Source organism: Mustela lutreola, chromosome 14 (assembly GCF_030435805.1).
Source record: "Mustela lutreola isolate mMusLut2 chromosome 14, mMusLut2.pri, whole genome shotgun sequence".
Classification (NCBI taxonomy): domain Eukaryota; kingdom Metazoa; phylum Chordata; class Mammalia; order Carnivora; family Mustelidae; genus Mustela; species Mustela lutreola.
In genome coordinates this window covers 11216513-11240797 of record NC_081303.1, presented here as the reverse complement: position 1 = coordinate 11240797, position 24285 = coordinate 11216513, and the positions used below count along the sequence as shown (strand labels likewise).

Genomic DNA, 24285 nt, shown 5'->3' with positions numbered 1-24285 from the left:
TAATCGAACACATAACTTTTTTCTTGGATTCAGTTGACATTTTTTTTTGAAACTTGAGAACTTAAATTTGTTTAGTTCTTTGATATGTAAAAGTAACTCAGAACATTTAAATAACTCACGTTAAGGAGTTCCTTCACACATCAAAACAATGATTAAATTATTTAGGTACTTAGACTAATTTTGGTATTTACTGTGCTGACATTCTGTGTTAAAATTCATTAAAGCTTTTGGTAGCTATGGGAGGGAGAGGATACAGTTTGATGTGCTAACTTGTTCACTGACCTTCTGAGGTATCTTGCTTCTGCTCATTAATTTTTAAAATTGAGAAGAAACACTTCATACGTCTGGGGCTTTTAATTTGCAAAAGAAATTGCCTCTGAATAACTAAAATCAGAAAGAGGGAGATGAGGGAAAATCTGAGGAACCAGGTCTGAGGAAGATGGCATTCTGGGGGACCCCAGTGATTCCTCCTCAGGAACGTTCCTGTCCAAAGCATCCTCTCCCCTTTTGGCTACCTGTTCTTAGGTGGGCTGGACACACTGGGTATCTTTTGGCACACTGGGGCTTCTTTTGTTTTCAGGGTTATTGGGAACCCAGCTGCACCCCACCCCCAATATATTGATTTAAGTCTTAGATCTGGTAGTGGTTTCCCCTGCACGTTCTTAGTTTGGGTTTTTGGGGGGGTGTTTCTGAGGATAGAGAATGATACTCATGTTTGCTATCTTACTTGCACTGTCATTTTTTTTATGGGGAGAGTTAAGGAGATTCGAAAATTGTACCACTGCTGCCATTTCGTCAGAATTCTCTTCGTTTCTTTTTCAGTCTCCTGAATCTTGAGTTCCATTGCATTTTGTTATTTATTTTGTAATTTATTCCATTTTGTTATTAATCTTCCTTCTATGTAATCTTTTAAGATGTTTGTTCATGTTGTCTGTTCTCTCTGTGTTCTGTTTCGTTTTGTGGATTTGGATAATTTCCTTTCCTTCCTTTTCTGCAGTTTTTACATTAAAATTCCTTTTTTGCATGTTTAGCTCATTGATTTTCAGGTTTTCTTCTTCTTTTAAAAAGATTTATTTATTTATTTGAGAGAGGAAGGGGTGGGGGAGGAATAGAAGGAGAGGGAAAGAGATCGCGCTGAGCATGGAGGCCCCACACAGGGCTTGATCCCATGACCCTGAGATCATGACTCAAACTGAAATCAGGAGTTGGACACTTAACCAGTTGAGCCACCCAGATGCCCCTCAGTTTTGCCTCTGTAAGGATGATGTTTGCTTTATCTCATAAGTTTTGATTTTTTTTTTCATTATTTAATCTCATATTTTTGGGACACCTGGATGGCTCAGTTAGTAGAAGGTAAGACTCTTGATCTTAGGACTGTGAGTTTGTTCTCCATGTCGTGTGTGGAGCGTATTTAACAAAAAATACATATTTTCTAATTTTATGATCATTCTTATTTGATCCTTAAATTCCATAAAAACATGCTTTTATATTTTCATGCATATATTTCTCTGGGTTTCTTTTTGTTACTCATTTCTAACTTAATTCCTATATGATTGGAAAAAATGAACTATATGGTGTTGATTCTTTGGGATTTTGAAGATTTACTCTGTGGTCTACTTTCTGGGCAGTTTTTTTTTTTTTTTTTTTTTAAGATTTTATTTATCTATTGACACAGAGAGAGAGAGATCACAAGTAGGCAGAGAAGTAGGCAAAGAGAGAGAGAGGGGGAAGCAGGCTACCCTGCTGAGCCGAGAGCCTGATGTGGGGCTCGATCCTCGGACCCTGAGATCATGACCTGAGCCGAAGGCAGAGGCTTAGCCCACTGAGCCACCCAGGCACCCTCTGGGCACTTTCTGGAAATGATCAGTGGGTGCTTAAAAGAAGTATCTGAGTATACTTCATGTATCAGGTATAAGGTTGTGTGTACTGCATGAGATCAAGTAAGTTACTGAGCTCCTTCTTTATCTGCTTGGTCTGTGAATTCCTGAAAAAACTTTATATCTCTCTATAGGTATAACCAGTACTGTTGGTACTTACTGTACTTCAGGCACTATTTTAAGGGCCTTACATATATTAGCTTACTGTGTTGGTCATTCTTCCTTCAAATCTGTTACTTGTTCTTTATATATTTTGAGACAGGATATATTTGCCACTAGGTACCTACCCCTGGGTATTGGAGTCTCTTATCATTGAGGATTGACCTTATTCATCTCTAACAAAATCTTTAACTATAAAATCCTTTTTTTATCTGAAATTGATGTGGTTACACAGGCTTTTTCTCTTAATATTTGCCTGGCATACTGTTTTTATCCTCCTCTGTATGTCCTTTTGTTTGAAGTGTGTAAAATAAACATAGACAGCTTATGGATGGATTTTTTTTTAATGGTTTATTTATTTTGGGGGGAGAGAGAGAGCATGAGTGGGAGGGACAGATGGAGAGAGAGAATCAGAAGCAGACTCTGTGCTGAGTGCAGTCTGACCTAGCCCTGGATCGCACGACTCTGAGATCACAACCTGAGCCCAAACCAAGAGTCGTTTGTTTAACCAGCTTCACGGCCTAGGTGTCCCGTGGTGGATTTTGTTTGTATCCAGTTTTATCCAAGAGCAGTAATATGGTGTGATGGTCAAAGCAAGAACTTGAATGCCAGATTGCTTGATTTGGATTGTCGCCTGGGGTGTTGATACGTGACAGCTACAATTCTATACTTCGGGTTGGGAGGCATTTTGGCTTTACTTAGATTTTAACTACGCCCACCCCGCCCCTCGCCCCCGTTTTATGTTCTGTGTCTGACTCTCCCTGTCCCAGAAGTGAAGTACCTGGTATGTTTAGGTTCCAGTTATCTTTGGGATTCTCTTCTTTCCCTTTCAGAATCCTTGCCACCTTCTTTGCACTTCTCTTTACTTTTTATCTCTTGAAAATGAATTGAAGTATCCTTAAAGTCATCATAATAAGACTGTTTACTTTTAGGACTGTTTGAAAGTAAGTGTAAATCATAGATGTAAAAATCTGTGACGAGTACCCCACCCATTAGACGTGCTTAGAACAATTTGTTCTTGTTTTCTCATTAATATTAACATTACACTTTGACTTTTAGGGCTCTTGGGTACCCTCTGTTTATCCACAGGGCTTCCTGCCTTTTGTTTGTCACTATTAATTTTATCATCACATTTATTCTTTTTATTTTGTAATTCAACTTGTTCTTCATTTTTCCTTTTTTATTATACAGGTGATTTAAGGGGATGTAACTTTTGAGCATCTCAATTCAGCATGTGTAAAGTAGTAACTGGATTTAATGAAATTTTAAGATCATTTTCCAGAAGGAGTACACTCATAATTAAACTATATGGTAAGACTTAGATAGTTTTTCCATCCGAAGAATATAGAATACTTCAACTAGTTGATGGGACTGGATTCTGTATTTCATATGGAGAGTTTAAAGTCTCTCTGTACTAAAGTTTTTGGTCTCAATGGGACCAAAAAAGGTCCTATTGATTTTTTTTTTTTTTTTTAATATAATTTTTTATTTTTTATAAACATATATTTTTATCCCCAGGGGTACAGGTCTGTGAATCACCAGGTTTACACACTTCACAGCACTCACCAAAACACATACCCTCCCCAATGTCCTATTGATTTTAATTTATTTTTTTTATTTGAACGAACATTAATGGTCGTGATGATACAGAACAGTGTGAATGTGCTTAATGCCATTTGTTAAAAAACAAAATTCAACTGAGTAAAGTGTAAAGATCTTACTAGCTTTGTTCAGTGGTCATGATTTGGGCATTGTCTGATGTAGCAGACAGAAAGTGGCCCTGAGATGCTGTACAAAATGAAAGACGTGTATAGGCAGAAGAGAGTTGGAACAGGAAAATTATACTAGGTGAAAGAGTGCGTCACTTTCCTTAGGGGAAAGCTGGGGTCTACCAAGAAGATTACCTAACTAGTAATACCTGATTGACTGGTTGTAAGATTTCATTTTTGGGGGCGCCAACATTGTAGTTAAGTTTAGGGGCTTAGAAAAAGCGACTCCACTGTGGGCCTTGAGTTCTCTTTTTTAACACACTGAAGTATATACTTAAAAATATTTAAAGTGGTAAATATTATGTTATATATATTCACCACAATTTAAAAAAAGACCGTCAGCGGTTATGTCCGTGTCTCACATTGAAGAGGAAAGAAGATGTTCATCAACATGAAAATCTAGTCTTTCGGGAGCATGCGGATGGTGTGAGGACAGCGTATTGGCATCAGCATGCTGATTTATGTTTCTTTCTTCAAATATGGTTCTCACTCATTTCCTAATGTGAATTTTTTTTTTTTTTTTTTTTTTTTTTTAACAGGAAGGAAAAACTGATGCGATGTTCTCAATGCCGAGTTGCAAAATACTGTAGTGCTAAGTGTCAGGTAAGAATGTTCAGCTACAGGGTTCCTGGGTGGCTCATTTGGCTCAAGTCATGATCTCAGGGTCTTGAGGTCGATCCCTGTGTTGGGCTCCCAGCTCAGTGCGGAGCCTGCTTGTCCCCATCTTTCTGTTCCTCACTCCATGCTCTCTCTCTGAAATAAATAAATAAAATGTTCATCTCTCTAGAATTGAAACCTTCAAGTTCTCTGCTCTTCTTTTGTGTTCCATTATGCCCATTGGCCTATTTCTGCTTCTCTACAATCTTTGATTTATTTTAACTTATTTTCCTTTAATTTAAAAATTATTGATGTATATGGTAAAATATCATTTCTATGATATCTATCTATATATATAAATATGTAATATCCATGTATCAGGAAGAAAATTGTTAACTCATCTCTTTTTGTCCTCTTGACCTCAGTTCCATTGTCCAGAGATATCTAGTTTCTTGTGTCTTTGCAGAATTTTTTCCTTCTAACACATTCACATATTTATACTCTTTGTTTAGAAAAAAGAGATGGGTTATTCTTATATACCTAAATTCTCCTTTTCATTTTAGAGCCTTCTAGAGGAACTTCTGATGTCATCCTACTGATTCTTTTACATGAATGCACCACAGTTGTTACTTCTTCGTTAATGAATCCTTAACCTTTTTTCAGTATTTGGTATTGTCAGTAATGGACCAAGCATCTTTTGGTGCACATTTCTGCACACCTTCACAAATTAATTGTAGGATAAATTCTCCCCAGCTTTACTGATGAGTAAAAGGATACGTGATTTTGAATTTTTAAAGATAGTACCAAATTGCCTTCCAAGAGTAATTTACGACAACTGACAGAGTCTGTGAGAGTACCGTTGTTAATGTCTTTGAAATTCTTTAAGGGGTGTATAATTAAAATTCAACATCACCTTTTCTTCTAACCTTATGATTAATCATTTCATAAGAAGTGTAATTATGCTGTAATGAATTGCATTATAATAAAAAGTGCTAATTGGAGGTTTTGTGTCTGTGTCACTTGCTCTCAACCTTCCACACCCATCCTTTTTGTTTCTCATTTTGGGGTGTGTGTGTCTGTGTGTGTGTCTATGCGGACACCTTTTTCCTTTTTTTCACATCTAGGCCGTGCTCTCTGAGGGAGTTTTGCTCTCTCACTTTCTCTTTTGAAAATAATTTCTTATAGAAGTCAGAAACCTAAACATACAAATTAATCAGAGGACCCAAGTTCTAATGACTATTAATAAGCCATTAGCTTGTTAAATTATTCCAAAGAAAGCATGAAAACTCTTTGGGCCTCAGTTTCCTAATCTGTACTACTGAGAAGAGCTAATATTTATGAGATATCTACTGTGTATCAAGTACTATTTTATTCTGTTTACTCTTACTTGAATCTTGGGAGTTTACTACGATTGCGCCCATTTTACCAATCAGGGGACTGAGCTACAGAATTGGAAGTAAAGTGCCAAATATCCTATACCGAATAGGCCCTGGAATTTGGATCCAGAGTTCTAATTTCACTTCTAAGCCCAAATTTTATTTTTATTCTAACATTCTGATTAGTTGTAGCTTTCTGTTTCCTATTGTATTCATATTTTTCATGGATTTTGTTTTGTTTTTAATAAGGGTGCAACCCTATCCCAAGGAACACAAAACAAAAAATACTAAAATAGAAGGTTCCAAGTAACACTTTCCTAATAAAAATAGGGAATGTGAAAAAATTGGATTATTTTTGCCTCATTTTATAAAGCAAAAGTTCTGTCACAGAACGATACCAGATTTATGTTAGATCATTAGTAATAAGGAAAAGCAAATTATGAAAACAAAGCCATGCTTTTTCCTACAAGATAAATTCTTGGTAGACTATTTTATGGTGATGTTATCTATCTTATTCATGTGAAACTGAAATTTGTTACAAGGAGCTTCAAATTAAGAAGAATATATCTAGAGCCAACAAATTCCATATATCTTCTGGATGACCTTCTTTCCAGTTTCTATGAGCTAAACATTTACTTTTATTTTCCCCTTTTTTTATGAATGTTTTTTTCCTCCAATGCTGCTTTCTCCTCCTTTGTAGTATACTCAAGGAAAAAAAAACCCATTATCTGATTAGAATGTGTTGAGGGAGTTTGGTGGGTTTGGGTATGTCATTTTGATTCATTGTGGTGCTTGTACTTTGACCACATATATTAGCTGTTTACTGTAGCATCAATAATAATGTCATCATCAGATATACTGTAGAAAGTAATGGGAAAATAGCTCCTAAGATGAAAGATACCACATATAAGCCAACTAGTGCATGCTTGTGTGTGTGACAGGGATGAGGGTGTGTAGAGGTGGATGGGAGTCAAAGATTGGCTAGAACATATGCATTTAAACTGCTCTGTTTAGCTCACCCTTCAGGTACAGAATTAAACATTGTAATTATTGTGGATTCCTACAAAGCAGCACAAAATTAAACTGACAAAGCGAACTATGAACAGTAATGAACAGGAGGCAAATGCCCTCGGAATGGAAATTGACATAGAGGATGTGAATTTGTAGCACAAAATCTATAATAGGTTTGCCCTGGAGGGACATAACTTTGGTTCATTAGCTTGGCATTTGATGTGTGGGGCCGTGGCATCAGTGAGTTGTGTGAGAGGGTATTGAGGTGTTAGGAGGTATGATGTCCCTCACTCCCATAAGGCTGGTTTCAGTGTTACTGGTTTTCACATTTACTTTTTAAACAGAAATTAAAGTAAGAGGAGTGAATGTTTCCTCCAGTTTCCTTCCCCATTCCTATTGCTGTTTTCCAGAGGTAATCTCTGTGTTTGTTTTGTGAGTTCATCTACCCTTATTACCTAGTGTTCACATACATGTATGTATTGACTGTTATGTTCAGTACTGTTTCTTATACTGGAAAATATTTTGTCATCAGTGGGTTTGTAATTCCTCTGTGATACTTTATTATGATGTGTCATATAATGCGATAGAGGGCTTATATATGGAAACCAGTCTGATTTCTATATAACCGAAACATCGTATGTGATTTTGTTTTTGTTTTTTTTATTTTTTTTTTTTATTTTTTAAAGATTTTATTTATTTATTTGACAGAGAGAAATCACAAGTAGATGGAGAGGCAGGCAGAGAGAGAGGGAGGGAAGCAGGCCCTCCGCTGAGCAGAGAGCCCGACGCGGGACTCGATCCCAGGACTCTGAGATCATGACCTGAGCCGAAGGCAGCGGCTTAACCCACTGAGCCACCCAGGCGCCCCTCGTATGTGATTTTGAAATGAAAGAGGAGGGGTGGGCTAAGTTTTCTTTTAAAGAACCATGCTCAGGGGTGCCTGGGTAGCTCGGTTGTTTTACCATTTGCCTTTAGCTCAGGTCATGATCCCAGCGTCCTGGGATCAAGTTCCACTTTGGGCTCCCAGCTCCGCAGGGAGTTTGCTTCTCCTTCTGCCCCTCCTCATGCTCATGCCTGTGTGCATCTATGCTCTGTCTCTGTGAAATAAATAAAATCTTTAAAAAAAAAAAGCTCAAAATTTGCAGTGTTACTAACAAGTAAACCAATTTCAAGCAAATTCACTAATATTGTTTTATGTCTTCTCGGTTTACCTTGATTCATAATACCTATATTTCTAATTGAATTAATTGCTGATCAAAATAAGCAGCTGGGTACTATACCAAATTACAATTTATATACTTTTAAAAAGTATTAAAAAAAAAAGTACTTTTGGGGCATGTGGGTGGCTCACTTGGTTGAGCATCTGCCTTCGGCTCAAGTCATGATCTCAGGGTCCTGGGATCGAGCCCTGCATAGGGCCCTCCGCTCAGGAGGGGGCCTGCTTCCCCTTCTCTCTCTTCCTGCCTCTCTGCCTACTTGTGGTCTCTGTCAAGTAAATAAATAAAATCTTAAAAAAAATTTTTTTTTAAGATTTTATTTATTTACTTGACAGAGAAAGATCACAAGTAGGCAGAGCGGCAGGCAGAGAGAGAGAGGGAAGCAGGCTCCCTGCTGAGCAGAGAGCCTGATGCGGGACTCGATCCCAGGACCCTGAGATCATGACCTGAGCCGAAGGCAGCGGCTTAACCCACTGAGCCACTCAGGTGCCCCTTTAAAATTTTTTTTAAAAAGTACTTTATTAGCAGGGAGAGGCTCTATTTTATCTTAATGATTACAGACCTCTTTAGAAATGTGAATCTTACTTGGGTTGAAATTCTTTGATGATGTTTAGGTTTTGGGGTTCTACAAATGTCTAGGGCCCTAAGCTTGTCTTTGCTCACTTTGCATTCACCTGCTGAGTGGTCCCATCTGCTCCCATGACTTCATTTGGCATCTGTGCATTAATCATTCTTGAAACTCCATCTCTAGTCTTCTCCTTTGTCTGAAAGACCAGACCCATACCTTATGGGGAACCTCTACTCTGGTGGTGTACCTCAAATGCCTTATAGCAGGACCTCAGTGCATAATCTCTGCCCAAAACAGCATTTGTTTTCGATTTTCAACCGCAGTGAATAATTCGCCAGCCACCCAGTAGTCTGAGTCGCCAGGCTGGAATTATCTTCAGTTTAGATCCTTTCTTGGCTCCATGCCTAGTTAATCAACATGTCCTGCTGATTCTACTACTTATGATCCAAATTGGTTCCCTTCTGTCTTAGTTTCTCCACCAGCACTCGTGTGGACGGTCCTCTGACCTCTCTCCTACATTGACTGTGGTCTGCGCTGTCCTGCCACGTCCTTTTCTCCTTCCTAGCTGGGAGCCAGAGCGCGAGCATTCTAGAGTGTGAGCGTGACCTGTCACACCCCAGCAGAAAACTCTGGCCCTCTTCCTCAGAATGAAATTCAAGCTGTGGATTTTGCTACAGTTTTACATCTGAGCCTTTGGCTACGTGAGTCTTTGGGCTTGGACCCAGATCTGCCCCAATACCTATTGAACTCCTTCTACTTATCCTTTATAACCCAGATTAAATATCGCTCCCTCCTTTCCTAAACTACTGAGACTATTTTGTGTCCCTCCTTTTTCACACAGAAATTATCTTAATGATTGGTTTAATTGGCTATTTCTGCGGTTAGATGACCAGGCTCATTCAGGGGGTACGTTATTATTTCCTGATGCAGATGTAACATTATTGGTTACGGGAACGAATGAGTACATTGGTCAGTGATACTCTTTGTTTGGAATTATTTTTTGAAACACTACATTATCTTTAATCTTGTCTGTTTTATTTTTTTAGTTGAAATATAATTGGTTAGTTTTAGGTATGTAACATAATGATGTGATATATGTATATATTGTGAAATGATCATTACGGTAAGTTTGGTTAATATCCATTGCTACAGTGGTGTTCCTAAAGCTTCTATTACGGATGCAGGAGAGACAGATAATGACAAATGCCCACAATTATGTGAGTGAGTGTGCTTTAGACGAGCAGGAGCTCATGTTTGAAGGACTACAGAAGGACTTCCTGTAGACATGACATTTGACCTGGGATCTAATTGCCAAATGTAGCCACCCATGGAAAGCTCCGGAACAGATTTTTTGCATAGAAGGAACATCAGATGTAAAGAACTGAAGCAGGAACAAACTTGTCATGTTAGAGGAATAAAAAGGAGTTTGATAATGGTGGCAGTCATTACCGTACATGTGTCCAGACCTGTAGAATGGACCCCACTGTTCACCAGGGACTTTGGGTGATAATGATGTGTCACTGTAGGTTCATCGTTGTAATATATGTACCATCTGGTGGGGATATTGATAATAATACAGGTGGCTGTGCATGTGGGGTCGTCAGTATGTGGGCATCCTCTGTACCATCCTCTCACATTTAAAACTCCTCCAAAAAAATTAACTTTAAAAAAAAAATAAATACAGGAAAAAAATAGGAGTTGGAGGTGAGCCTAGTTAGTGAAGATCAGAAGGTCTTCTGGTCCATCCATCTACTGATTCACTTAGCAAACATTAGGGTTAACACTAGAACTTTTCTAGGCCCTGGTGGAAAATTATTGGTTAGTTTGCTTATCACAGACATACTCCCTGCTTCTTTGCTGTTTCCAAGAATTGGCTAAGGAGTTGTATCCATAACTTATATAAAATGTTTCCAACTCAGAAGTAAGACATTACAGTAAAATGGGTTTGATTTGAATGGCCCTTTCAGTGAGATAAACATTAAAAGTGCTGCACATCATTAGTCATCAGAAAAATGAAATTAAAACCACACTGATGTACCTTTATATACCCACCCACTAGACAGGCTGAAACGCAAAATACTGACTATACCAAGTGTAGTCCAGGGTGTGGAGAAACTGGAACCTCAGGCTCTGCTGGTAAGATAGTAAAGTGGTACATGTGCTTTGGAAAAGTTGGGTAGGTTCTAAAATGTTCAATGTACACTTAACCACATAAACCAGCAAGTTCTACTCCTAGGTAGAACATACACACACAAACACACACAATTACTCAGCCATGAAAAAGAACAAACCACTGAAAAATGCAGCAATATGAGTGAATCTCAGAAACATCATGAAGGAATAGAGCCATATTAGAAGAGGCAGTGCTGTTTGCTGTTCTAGAATACGCACAAGTAGTGTCTAATGATGGAGACCACATCACTGCTTACCTGGGTCGGAGGGCTTGGATGTAAAGCAAACAAAGGAACTTTGTTTGGGGGGGAGATAATGATAGTCTATAACTTAGTTTTGGTGTTTTTACAAGGATGTGTGTATGTATTTGTCAAAATTCATCAATCTGTACTCTTAACACTAGCACATTTTATTGTAATATAAATTATATCTCAAGAAATTGTTTCAAAATTATTGATCACTGCAGGGGTGCCCTGGGCAGTGCAGTTGGTTAAATGTCCTGACTCTTGTTTTTGGTTCAGATCATGATGATCTCAGGGTCCTGGGATTGAACCCCACATCGGGCTGCATGACATTCTCTTTCCTTCTTCCTCTGCCCCTCCCCCAGCTCTGCCCTTTCTCTCTCTCTTTCCTTCCCACAAATAAATAAATCTTTAGAAAAGTTATTGCTTACTGCAGACTCTTTAGGTGTGCATGGATTTCCTTTCCTTCTCTATATAATAAAGGAGTCACAGCCTCTCATCCCCTCAAAGAATGAGACTGCTGTTGGGGAAGCCATCCTAGGAGGGTGAGAGGGGTCATGAAGACTGAAGAGAAGGCTGAAGCAAATCTCTGCATCAGAAATAGTAGCATCAAATTTAGCCAGATTCTCCATGTTGACACTCCTCTGCTTACTCAAAGTCATTCTAAAAGCAAGGAGGTGTTTTCAGACTGTCTGACATGCAGACTTTTGGTTAAGTCTCCCTGTAATGCTACTTCTCAATCCCATTCTGTGCTGGATATATACTCTTTGATGCTAGGTCCTTGCTGGATTTCTGCTTGGTAGGCTGGCTGCCGTCTTGGAAAAGACTTCGTGGTTAACTGCCCTTTGACGTGGCCTCCACTGCCCTGTTTGTGCAGCCTGTCTTACGCCCAGTTTCTGACTTATGGACATAACCTTGAACTCCTCATTCATTGATGGCCCTTCTTATACACTTCGGGAGTTAAAAACTTGATAATTATTTGTACCAGGGAGCTAAAATCGCCCTGTTTTGCTAGAACTCGGTGTTGACTTTCTGATTAATCCAGCATGGGAGTTTCTTTCAAAGAAGATTGGATATCTATAGGAGTAAGTGAGTTACTTAGTCTTTCTGGCTAAAATGTATCAATTAGGTCATTCCATCTTCATGTGACCTATCATTAGATCAGAGGTTGCCAAACTCTTGTGTAATGGTCTAGATAATAACTATTTTAGGCATTGTGGGCTATATTTTTGTCATAACTACTCAACTCAACTACTACTCAACTTGTCCGAAGGAGTGTAAATTGTAAGCGTGGCTATGTTTCCATAAAGCTTTATAAAAGCAGATGGCAGAATGGATTTGACCTGAATCATGCATTAGACGATCACTGACTTGTTTTAGGGCACTAATATTATTATTTATTATATGGTTGCTCAATGAACAAGGAGACTGTAACTTCATTTTTTAAAGAAATAACGCTTTTTTTCTTGTTTCTTCTGTCAACTTGATGCCCCATGTTAATTTTCCTGCCTCACTCCATCTTTGTATTTGGCTCTGTCTGTCTAATTTGATTAAGGCTAGTGGGAAGGCACTCTTGTTCTTATTTGATACAGCATTCAGTAAGCTTTGAAAGTGGTAAGTCTAATGTCTATTACTAGGTCTCTTGTGTGCTCTGAGGAGATTTTATGCAGGATTTTAATCAATACCTGACAGTTATCTGAGACACCAGCTTAGCCTTCCAGTTTTCTTATTCCAGATTCCAGCTTTTTAAACCTTCATGTTATCTGCCAGCCTGCAGTTCAACACTGGACTACTTGTGAGGCGTGAACAGGGAGATGCTGTTGATTTGCTCTTAAATGGTTTGTGAGGGACTGGATAACTGTTGGGTCTCCTTTCTTTCGTTCAAGTTTCATGGCAACTCAACTATCCCAAGTTATGCTCATAGAAAATCTCTGTCCACATTATTTGTAAGTGGAATGAATCATGACTACGTGGTAAAAAGAACATGAACACCTGTGCATGCAAGATGTACCTCATTGGTAGCACACTCATTTATTTATTTATTATTATTTTTATTTAAAATAATACTTTATTTATTCATTTGACAGAGAGAGACACAGCAAGAGAGCGAACACAAGCAGGAGGTATGGGAGAGGGAGAAGCAGGCTTCCCGCTGACAGGGAGCCCGAAGCAGGCCTTGATCCCAGGACCCTGGGATCATGACCTGAGCCAAAGGCAGATACTTAACAACTGAGCCACCCAGGTGCCCCACTTATTTATTCTTCTAAAAGATTTATTATTTATTTAGAGAGAGTGAGAGTGCCAAGCAGGAGGAGGGTCAGAGGAAGAGAGAGAGAGTCTCAAGCCAACTCCAAGCTGAATGTGGATCCCTTCTTGGGCCTCAATGTCAGGATCCTGAGATCATGACCTGAGCTGGAATTAAGAGTTGGACACCTAGCTGACTGAGCTACCCAGGTGCCCTGGTCGTACACTTATTTTTAAAACCGGATATGAACGAAGCTAACCTGGTAAAACAGTTTACTGAGTAAATCTTTGCATTACAGAAGATTTCACTGAAGCACTTATTAACATTTAAACCATTCTTTGAGTTAAAAGCAGGTTTTCCAAAATATTAAAAGTATTTATTGAATGGTAATTCTTCTTTCTCTTTCACGTAAAAATACTTCTTCCTAAATCACAGTTGTTAGACATAAGGTAATTATATTGCTATTATTTGTAAATATAATAACATGATATTTATAGAAAATTCAAACAGATTGGGAAAGCATAAGGAGAAAGGCAAAATAGCTTTTTCTTTTAGGAAAAACTGAAAAAATTATTACCAATTGTTCAGTTTTGTAAATGAATATATGAGGAGCATTCTTACACTTTTACTGTACAGCAGTTACATTTGTGAGGATTAAGTGCATTATAAATATTATTTCTATGCCAACAGTGTGCACATTAAGAATTTTGATGTTCATGGGGTGCCTGGGTGGCTCAGTCATTAAGTGTCTGCCTTCAGCTCTCGTCATTATTTCCAGGTCCTGGGATCGAGCCCCACAATGGGCTCCCTGCTCAGAGGGAAGCCTGCTTCACCCTCTCCCACTCCCTCTGCTTGTGTTCCCTCTCTGCCTCCTGCTTGTATTCCCTCTCTCACATCTCTCTCTGTCAAATAAATAAATAAAATTTAAAAAAAAAAAAGAATTTTGATGTTCATTACCAAACATCTTTCAGAAGGCTTAGGTGGCACCTGAGTGGCTCAGTTAGTTGAGTGCTTTCGGCTTAGGTCATGGTCCCAGGGTCGTGAGACTGAGCCCCGTGTTAGGCTCCACACTGGGCTACAGCCTGCTTGGTATTCTCTCTCTCCCTCCTCCTTCCCCTACTCACACATCTCTTTTTCTCTGAAAGGAAAAAAAAGAGAAACTTAGAGTTCTACTAATAGTTTAATAAGTATAGAATGGTATTTTTTTGTTCCTTCTATTTAGTATTACAGTGGCCTCCTTTTTAATCTAGTCTAGATCAGTGGTTATTCAGTCTTAGCTTCATGTGGAATCCTTGGTGGTGATTAAAAAGAATTTGGACACCTGGGCCTGTCTTGTCACTGCTGTCCGAATCTGTTCAGTCGTCCCAGGCTGTAAATTTAAGTATATTTTTTTATGTGTACATGTGCTGCGTATGCCTGTGCACCTTTGTTCTAGATCTGCAGTTTTCTTCTTTCCCAGACCTAACTCTCTCCTTTTTTTTTAAGTTCTTATTTATTTTAGAGAGAGGTAGAAAGAGCTTGTGAGTGGGGGAGGGGCGATGGGAGAGGGAGAGAGGATCTCAAACAGACTCTGTGCTGAGTGCAGAGCCCAATGCCAGGCTCGATCCCAGGACCCTGAGATCATGACCTGAGTGAGAATCAAGATCAGATGCTCAGCCGCCTGACCCACCCAGATGCCTCTCTACCTTTTTATATAATAATTACATTTTCATCCTCGCTACTCTTCTTGAAAAATGAAATACCATAGTTAAGACAATCTAACTAGTTATATATTTTTAAAAGTCAGCATCAGTGTAATGTTATAACTTGAATGTAAAGGAGAAAAAAATGAAAATACCTTAAAATAATATGTATTTTATTTATATATTTTATTTTTTCAAATTTTTATTTAAATTCTAGTTAGTTAACATACAGTATAGTATTGGTTTCAGGAGTAGAATTTAGCGATTCATCCCTTCCAAATAACATCCAGTGCTGAACACAACAAAAATAATACATATTTTGTATATAGATGCTCAGGCAAGAGTAGACTAGAAGACATAATTAAGAAGTCAGGTATTTTAATCTACACAGAGTCACCTTGGAAAAGGAAGTACAAAATGTAGGATCAGAAAATAACGTTGTTATTGGTAGGTACCTCAAGTACCATAGCTGATGTTGCCTTCAGTGATATGATTTTATAAAATATTAGATAACCTTAGCTGAAGTTCTTAAAATGCATTCATCCCGTGATTTACCTAGAAAATCCAGTGCTATCAAGGCTGTGTAAAAACAAGCTCTTTGTTTTTATATGTGAAAGGAGGCTTAGTTCCAGGCTCGGATAATTCGGAAGTAAATTTGTCCCTTCTATAGAATGTTTGATTGGACATTTAAAAGTCGTCTTGGGTTGAACAATTGATTCTTTTTTAAAAATTAATTTATTTTTTACTTCTTAGAGTATGCAAGCAGTGGGAGGGGCAGAAGGAGAGGGAGAGAGAATCCTTAAGGAGATTTCCTGCTAAGTGCAGATGCTGATGTGGGGCTTTGATCCCACCACCCTGAGACCATGACCTGAGCTGAAATGAAGAGCTGGACACTTAATTGACTGAGCCACCCAGGCACCCAGATGGATTGATTCTTCATTGTATGGAACTATGCCACACAGATGTCCACCATCTCTGGTTCCTGGCCACTCAGGGCCCATGTCTTTCTCCAGGCATCCTAACAAATAAGGATGCCCCCTATACATTTCCCCAACAACCCTCAAGATTAGGGTTAACCCCATTGGGAGCTACTGGTTTACTTAATCAGTTTTTGTTACTGACACGTGGAATCATTATAGATGTCTTCATTTATTTTTTTCCGTCCAAAAGTCTTTTTCCCATTGTCTTTGTGTCTTAATGCAGTATTTTAATTTCATTTGTTTTTCATGCTATTTTGTTTTTACTGTGAATCATTGATAATGTTCAACTTTCAGAACAGAAAACATTACAGCCAATGTTGTGGACAAAATCTTAATTACATCCTGCATTGCAGTAAGGGAAGAAAATAGGAAAATGTAAATTTGGGAGGTTGTCTTTGAAAAACTGGCAGATATGTTATGTGCTGTTGAGGTCCAGATCAAAGTTAAAGTTTGTACAGTTTAGATAATGCCTAATGCTCTTGTAGATCGTGAGGTTTTGCTGCAGTGTCAAATGTAGTTATTTAAGAGATTGCTTTGTAAGCCTTTTCTTTGGTGTGCCTCTGTTAGTGAGCTGTATGGTAAGATGCAATGGTGATGCTGAGCATCACCCTAATAATTACTGTTTGAAAAACATGGTTTTTAATATCATAGTACGATATGAAGTAGGCTGTACCTTGACACTGTGCTATAAACCAGTTTTAAGTGGCATGATTACTTTCTATATTTATGTAGGTGTGACTTGGTTTTTAGATGAAAAGAATGAATATCTTTTTCCTGAAGCAAATGGGAAGATAAGTACGTTCTCTGGTGTTTTCCTGCAGTGATTTAGGAATAGCTTTAAGAAACATACTATCTAGTTTGTAATTACAGTTGAGAAATAGGAGCGCAATATTAATTATGCTGAAGACCTAAAATTGTTTCGACAGGAACTCTCCAAAATTTAGATGTTTAATTCTCAGGAAGGTCATCTAACAGATCAATAGATTCATTACCTGGGAGTACATTTTGTGGTTACTTCACCCTGGGAAGCCACCAGGAGACGGAGATGCTCAGAACATAACAAAGAAGTTGTGGAATCTCTTGTACTTACAAGTATTGAATCAAATCTGCTCTTAAGATCTTTTGGTCCAGATGGTCTCAGCCTTCGTCTGCTAGGTGCAGTCCTAGCAGATGCTCATGTTTTGAACAGGATCAGAGTGCTTTCTCAGAGACCTCTTCATACTTGTGGTTCATTTCTGCCTACATAGCCGGTCAAATGAGGGCATCTGTCAGCCTTCTCAACTTTTAATACCAAGTGAAAACTCTTCTACCAAAGTTGTGGTTCACCCATCAATCAGAAATAAAAAATATTAGCGATAGTTTTCTATCAGTGGGAATGATCATGAATTTGTTTGCTAAACCCACTCTCATTGAAAGATCAGATGAAGGAAAGAAAATATATAGCTATATGGGAGTCCATGTCTACCAACCTAACTTCCCAAAGGATGGCAATAACAATCACAGAAAACTGTTCACTAAGTTATACAAGTTTCTCTCATGCAGAGCTTTTTAGCAAACTGAATTATCTCCAATCTCTAAGCAGGGTGGATATTATGTAGCAGTTTTCAAACTTAATTGACAATGGAACCATATTTTTCTTTCTTTTTTTTTTTTCATTTCATTTTATTTCTTTTCAGTCTTCCAAAATTCATTGTTATGCACCACACCCAGTGCTCCATGTGTCCTCCACAATACCCACCACCGGGGTCACCCAACACTCCACCACCCTCCCCTCCAAAACCCCGTTTGTTTCTCAGAGTCCACAGTTTCTCATGGTTCATCTCCCCCTCCAACTTTCCCCCAACCCACTTCTTCTCTCCATCTCCCAGTGTCCTCCATGTTATTCCTTATGCTCCACAAGTAAGTAAAACCATATGATAATTGACCCTCTCTGCTTGACTTATTTCACTCAGCATAGTCTCTTCCAGTACAGTCCCTGTTGATATGGTATTTTTCTAAGGGATCTTACCCATATTGGTAAGTTGCTAATTGCTTCTCCAAGACCAGCCCTCTAAACAATAGAAAATTTTCTTTCACTGACTTATAGTTTAATATTACTTCTTCTAGTGAGTATGGATATTAGAAGTAGTTATGTGTTGACCATTATAATTGTCCAGTATGTTAATTAGCATTCTTGGAATAAATTCCTCCTGTGATTTAATACTTGGTAAAGCTGTGTTTTTCTTTTCTATCAGTTGAGAATTATATAAGCCATTATGTTTTACTTTTTGCCTTGCCTGTAAGGCAAGTCAGGTAAATGTAGTGCGAAGACATGGCAATTATTTCGATCTTATGGGTAGAATACTAAGAACTTTTATTCTCTTTTATGTTTATGTAGCTTGGTGGTGACATTCTACCCTGCCTTACTTTACTCATCTTTAATGTAAGGATACGGTACACCATTTGGATTATTGTGAAAATAAAATGTTTCAATTGTTTAGCCATGTGTCTGACATACTGTAGAATGCTAAGTAAATGCTAGAGGACAATTTTTTTAAAAAAATAACTCGAATGTTTTTTCGTTTCTAATTTTACAACCTTATTTCATTTACATCTTTATTTTGAAACAACTGAGTCTTGTTTAGAAGTGAGTGAAGCTTAAAAAACTAAAAAAACCTACATAAAATACTAAAAAAACAAAAAGATTAGAAACATCACATCAAGAGCATTGCTGTAGTGGATAAGAAGAAATGAAGCGAGGCAGTCATGGGTCACGTTGATAAAAGAAGTGATGCACCCCTTACAAACAGTGTCTTCAAGATTTGAGTTTGTAGGAAATAGTGGACAAGCCACACCTTCACCCAGGAACTCAACACGGGCAGTTTCTGAGCAAAATGCTGGCTTGAAACTCACAGTTTGTTTGTTTGTTTGTTTGTTTCTTTCTTTTTCTTTCTTTCTTTCTTTTTTGGAAACTCACAGTTTCAAAGTAGTTATAGCACTTTTGAATTTTTACAAAACTTATCTATTTGAGAGAGAGAGTGCACTCAAGCTCACGAGTTGGGGGAGGGCAGAGGGACAAGTTGACTCCCCGCTTAGCTTGTAGCCCCAAGTGAGGCTCCATTCCAGGACTCCGAGATCACGACCCTAGCTGAAGTCAGACACTTAACCAACTGAGCCACTCAGGCGGCCCCAGGTTTGAAATTTCTGGTTGTACTGCATGTTTGCTCTAAAGGTGGGAGAGAGAGAGTTCCTCCTGGAGGGATTTCATAGGGCCTGGAGTTGGGAGGCGTTTTCACAGTTTCTGAAGCCAGGATGCACATGAGCGTGAGGCATTTCCATGATGCAACTTGTAGCGCTCAGTCGGAATGGAACGTGTCCGACATGTGGTCGAGCTGTCTCCCACTCACCAGGGTTAAGTCTTAGATACTGTGGGGTGTATTTCCCTATAGAAGTCATTCCATGTGGAGGAGCCTTAGCATTTCTGACTCCAGGATTCAGGAAGACAGTGTCTTCCCCATTGTCCTCTCTCCTCAGGTTTGGAGACTGACTCAGTGGTCTTTTCAGCCACACTAGCACATGGGTAGGATGGTGGGTTAAGTGACCTTATAATTTATCATCCAAAGCGTACTTTTCAAAATGAAAAGGGGCACTATTAGTGACTAGGCCAGGACAACATAAATAAACATCAGCAGTCCTGGGCAAATGACATTTGGTCACTGTAGTTAAGAACCTTTCTGTGTGGTCTTCAAAAACAAAAGGTTTCATACTTATTGTTATGTTAGCCCCTGATAGTTCTACTCCCTAAAGCAGCACAGAAGTTCAGAAGGCCATCTGCCCTGTTTTGATTTTCCTGAACCATGTGTTTATTTTCTAGTTTGGTGTGATATTTTCTTTTTGTATTCAAAATCACTGTCTCTTATTGAATCCTATTAATCAGCTAAAAGATAAAAGACTATCCGATAAATTATTAAGTAAGCCATAATGATTCTTCCTTGGACTCCACAGCCAGGTAATAGCTAGGCAGTAAATTAAAGGTGGAGAGAAGCGTTGAAGTCCACGCCTGGTAATTACATGCTTGGCAAAGACTGGATTCTGCATCATTGATAGTATTAGAATATTGCTTTCATTTTCTATTTTGTAGTTATAGTTAAGCTGTTGACATTAAATTCATGTTGATCACTCTCTACACAAAACCGGTGTAAATGAAAGTTACAACATATACCCTCTCCACTCTTGTCTTAACAGAAAAAAGCTTGGCCGGACCACAAGCGGGAATGCAAATGCCTTAAAAACTGCAAACCCAGGTATCCCCCGGATTCTGTTCGACTGCTTGGCAGAGTTGTTTTCAAACTTGTGAGTATAAAACTCATGGAATATGCTTGGGTTTTAATTAAGTAGAGCACTTGGAGTTGTGTGTATTATGTATATTTTGAATAAGATTGTATTATTTAGAGAGAGAGAGTTGAATGGGGGGAGGGTCAGAGGGAGACAGACTCTCAAGCAGACTCCCTGCTGAGCTCAAAGCCAGAGGCAGGACTCGATCTCAGGACCCTGAGAGCCCGCCTGAGCAGAAGTCTAGAGGAGGACGCTTAACCAACTGAGCCACCTAGTGCCCCATATTATTATTTAAGGCCGACTTTAGACCCCTGTGAAGGTAGAAGGCAGGTTATTCCAGGGAGTAGCTTAGGACAAAAACTTGCCATTTCCCTGTTAACCACAGCATTAGTGTGGCTGGACAGCACAGTGCCCTCTTTGATGGCCCTGTGTGTGTGTAATCCCCTAGAAACATAAGGTCATATATTGAAGGCATGAGTTAATCAGAAATGTCTGTTACATTGTCTTCATTACTTTTCGACTATGAACTATTGCATAGGGCAGGTGTATAACTTTTCACTTGCTTCTTTTTTTTTTTAATTTTTTAAAAATTTATTTATTTAACAGATAGAAATCACAAGTAGGCAGAGACAGGCAGGCAGAGAGAGAGGGGGAGGCAGGCTCCCTGCTGAGCAGAGAGCCCGATGCGGGACTCGATCCCAGGACCCTGAGATCATGACCTGAGCTGAAGGCAGAGGCTTTAACCCACTGAGCCACCCAAGCGCCCCCTTTTCACTTGCTTCTTAAAGTGAGGTTTTAATTAGATGATAATTAATCTTACATGGAAGAGTGCTTATCTTTTTTTTTTTTAAATAGCCAAGTTTCACTGAAATTGTTTTCAGTCCTTTCCCTCTCCTCTGCCTAAACAACCACTAGATTCTGTGAAATAAGCCTCTGGCAATACCCTCCAGACTTATTTTTGCCAGGCTTTCACATGAATATCTCTTTCTCAAATTATTTCAGAATAAAGCTCTCTTCCGTCCTGTTGTTTATTGACTTTTTTGGGGTACGGGAAGGCTATAAGATTTTATAGAGAGTTTTTAATCATGGAAAAATACGTTTTTACAACTAAAACTAACACAATGTTTTTTGTCAGTTATACTTCAATTTTTAAAAAATGGATGTGGAATACCAAATGAGCATTGTCTTTGGTCTGAATATATAACTTCTATTATATATTTAGTTACTATTTGCAAATACATATATTGTGTTGAACTAATATATACAAATTTATTTCGTAGCATAATACATTCAGATCAAGTTTGTTATTATGCATTTCTTTAATTGCTAGATATTAGAAGTATGATCACTATATTTGGGGCTGAACTTTTTTTTTTTTTTTTTACTTTATTAATATCAGAAAGAGAACCAGGACCTACTGGATCAGAATCTAATAGAAAGCACTGATAATAATAGATTTGTTCTATTGAGCATTTAGGATTTCCAGGCCCCATGCTAATTGCTTTGCAGGATAGACCTCATTTCATCCCCACCACAACCCAGGGAATCTGTGATTCTCCTATGTTTTAGATAAGGACATTGTTGACTTTCGACTCAAGGTAGTTTGGTGAAAGTTGCAGTTTGTAATAAACTCTTACTTTTATTCATCCATCTCTGCTTTTCTGTAATTAGTAGTAAAATCCTTACAGTGACACAAGTCTGTAAGTAGAGCTGGGGAAAAAGAAATAAAAGTATGAGAATTTTTTGTAAAAGAATTTTCCATTTGGAAATTAAAATGATAACTTGATTTCTAAGTCATAACTTAGATTTTATTTTAAAATTGTTACTGACTGAATAATTCAACTCTCAGAAAGTGATGAAGAGGAGGAATATATACAACGTCTTTTTAAAGAGTTTTATTTAAGTATCTAAAGAGATTCAAATATATGCATTGATATATTGGAACACTTGAAATTGTTTTTGGTGTTTTCCGCCCTTGCTTTATAGATGGAAGAAACACCGTCTGAATCGGAGAAACTTTACTCATTTTATGATCTGGAGTCAAGTAAGTGATTGTCCATCAGCACCAAAAAAATCCTATCATTTTTTTTGCTGACCTTGTGCATTGCTTTCATTTTAACATTGTTCTGTCTCCTTATTATGTGAGGCAAATCTAATAAACCTTTTCATGTCTTTATATATGCTTGATACATTAGCTTATTTTACTCCAGGGTAGTTTTGACCTTTTAGGAGTTTATAAAGTACTAGAACCTGATCTTTGTTTCTTTTTGATGCCAGGGAACAGTGATGTGAACAAGGGGCTTCCCGGGTTACTGGTCCTTTAGATAATGAGCAAAGTAGATGGTGTAGGGGATTTGGGCTGTTTGATAGCATTGCACGTTCTTCTTTTCCATTCCTGTGGTGGCGGCCGTGATATTTGGGAACACTAACAGACCCTTCAGTCTGAGTGTTCAGTCAATGTAGGACTTATGTTCCTTTCATACTGGCACAGATCCCCTTCAGAGAGGTTGTCCACGACTTCAACTGCAAAGTAGCCAAAGCTCATAGAGTAAACTTTGCTATACAGTTTAATATTTCTGGGTGGAGACAAATACAAAGATGATCTAATATAGATTTATGGTTATGGGATTCTAAGTGCCAATGATAATAAATTATTATTTAAGAAATTAGTGGGTTAATTGTTCTGTTGAACAAGTAATTTAAAGAGAATATGTAGAGCTGACATGAGCCCCAGAATTATGTTATAGTTCAACTTGATGTATCTTTTCAGTTTTAATAGAGAACTAATTAGTCATTTTTTCATGTTATATTACTGCTAAGTAATTAATATCTCTCGCTGGGAGTCTTACTGTTAATGGGAGCCCTGCTCAGTAGTGGTGCCACCCTTGCTGTCTACACTCTTAGCCTAACACCTTTTGTGGTATAAATTAAATTGAGTTTTGAATGGGGTGGTTTTTTGACGACTGTGCTCTGGGATCTACTCCTTCTGTTTGGGTTTTAGCAGCACCACATCTTGTTTATTCAATGTGGGAATAACTTGAAGACGAGATTTCTTGGTTGGCCCCTGTTTTCTTCTTGATGTACTTTTTATTTTTTTATTTTTTATTTATTTATTTTTTTAAAGATTTTATTTATTTATCAGAGAGAGGGAAAGAGAGCGAGCACAGGCAGACAGAATGGCAGGCAGAGGCAGAGGGCGAAGCAGGCTCCCCGCCGAGCAAGGAGCCCGATGTGGGACTCGATCCCAGGACGCTGGGATCATGACCTGAGCCGAAGGCAGCTGCTTAACCAACTGAGCCACCCAGGCGTCCCTTGATGTACTTTTTAAATGACACATTTCATCGGTTAGACTCTGGCTGTAAAGTTTTGACTTTTTTTTTCCTTTTATTTTTGTTTTTTCCTTTGAGATATACTGTTTATCAGTTGGTCATACCTGGTTGAAAATTGTTTCATGGGAAGAGGTGCTTAAATTCACTGAGTTGATGTGGTTGTGGTGGGTTGAGAGTGTGTCCAGGGGGATATAGAGGACCTGTAACACACATCTTGCCTGATTTTAGTTGTAGTGTTTTTCATCTGTATATGTATTCATTCTGTTTTAAAAGAATTTGATCTTACATAGTAGATGGAATTTGGCACAATTTGATAATGTAGGTATTGTAATTTGTAGTTGTGAAAAAATAAAAAGGAACGTATTTGCTCTCTGTCAGAATGGAATCCAGGAAGGATAAATCTGGTTTAACAGCTAACATCGAACACCTGAAAATTGTCTATTAAAAATTCACTATGTGATTGTGCTATTTATTCTCTCTTTTAAAAAGATATTAACAAACTGACTGAAGATAAGAAAGAGGGCCTTAGGCAACTCGTAATGACATTTCAACATTTCATGAGAGAAGAAATCCAGGACGCTTCTCAGCTGCCACCTTCCTTTGACATTTTCGAAGCTTTTGCAAAAGTAAGTGTTAAGTGTTTGATTTCCTTGTTAATGCCGTAAATCAACCCTTTACTTCTTATTTTGTTGTTGATCCATGAAAATTTAGGACCCTTCATACCTTAAATCACTCTTCTACATTAAC

General features: G+C 38.3%; 1 protein-coding gene across 2 annotated transcripts in view; it reads left to right on the top strand.

The window, feature by feature from the left end:
- The window catches only part of SMYD3 (SET and MYND domain containing 3), a 778929-nt gene that overhangs the window by 169458 nt on the left and 585186 nt on the right, over positions 1-24285 (top strand). For both annotated transcript variants that reach the window (XM_059144970.1, XM_059144971.1), the window contains exons 2-5: positions 4345-4408; positions 20120-20227; positions 22196-22253; positions 24028-24164. In XM_059144970.1, coding sequence (XP_059000953.1) covers positions 4345-4408; positions 20120-20227; positions 22196-22253; positions 24028-24164 — 367 coding nt within the window. The remainder of the gene's footprint in view (positions 1-4344; positions 4409-20119; positions 20228-22195; positions 22254-24027; positions 24165-24285) is intronic.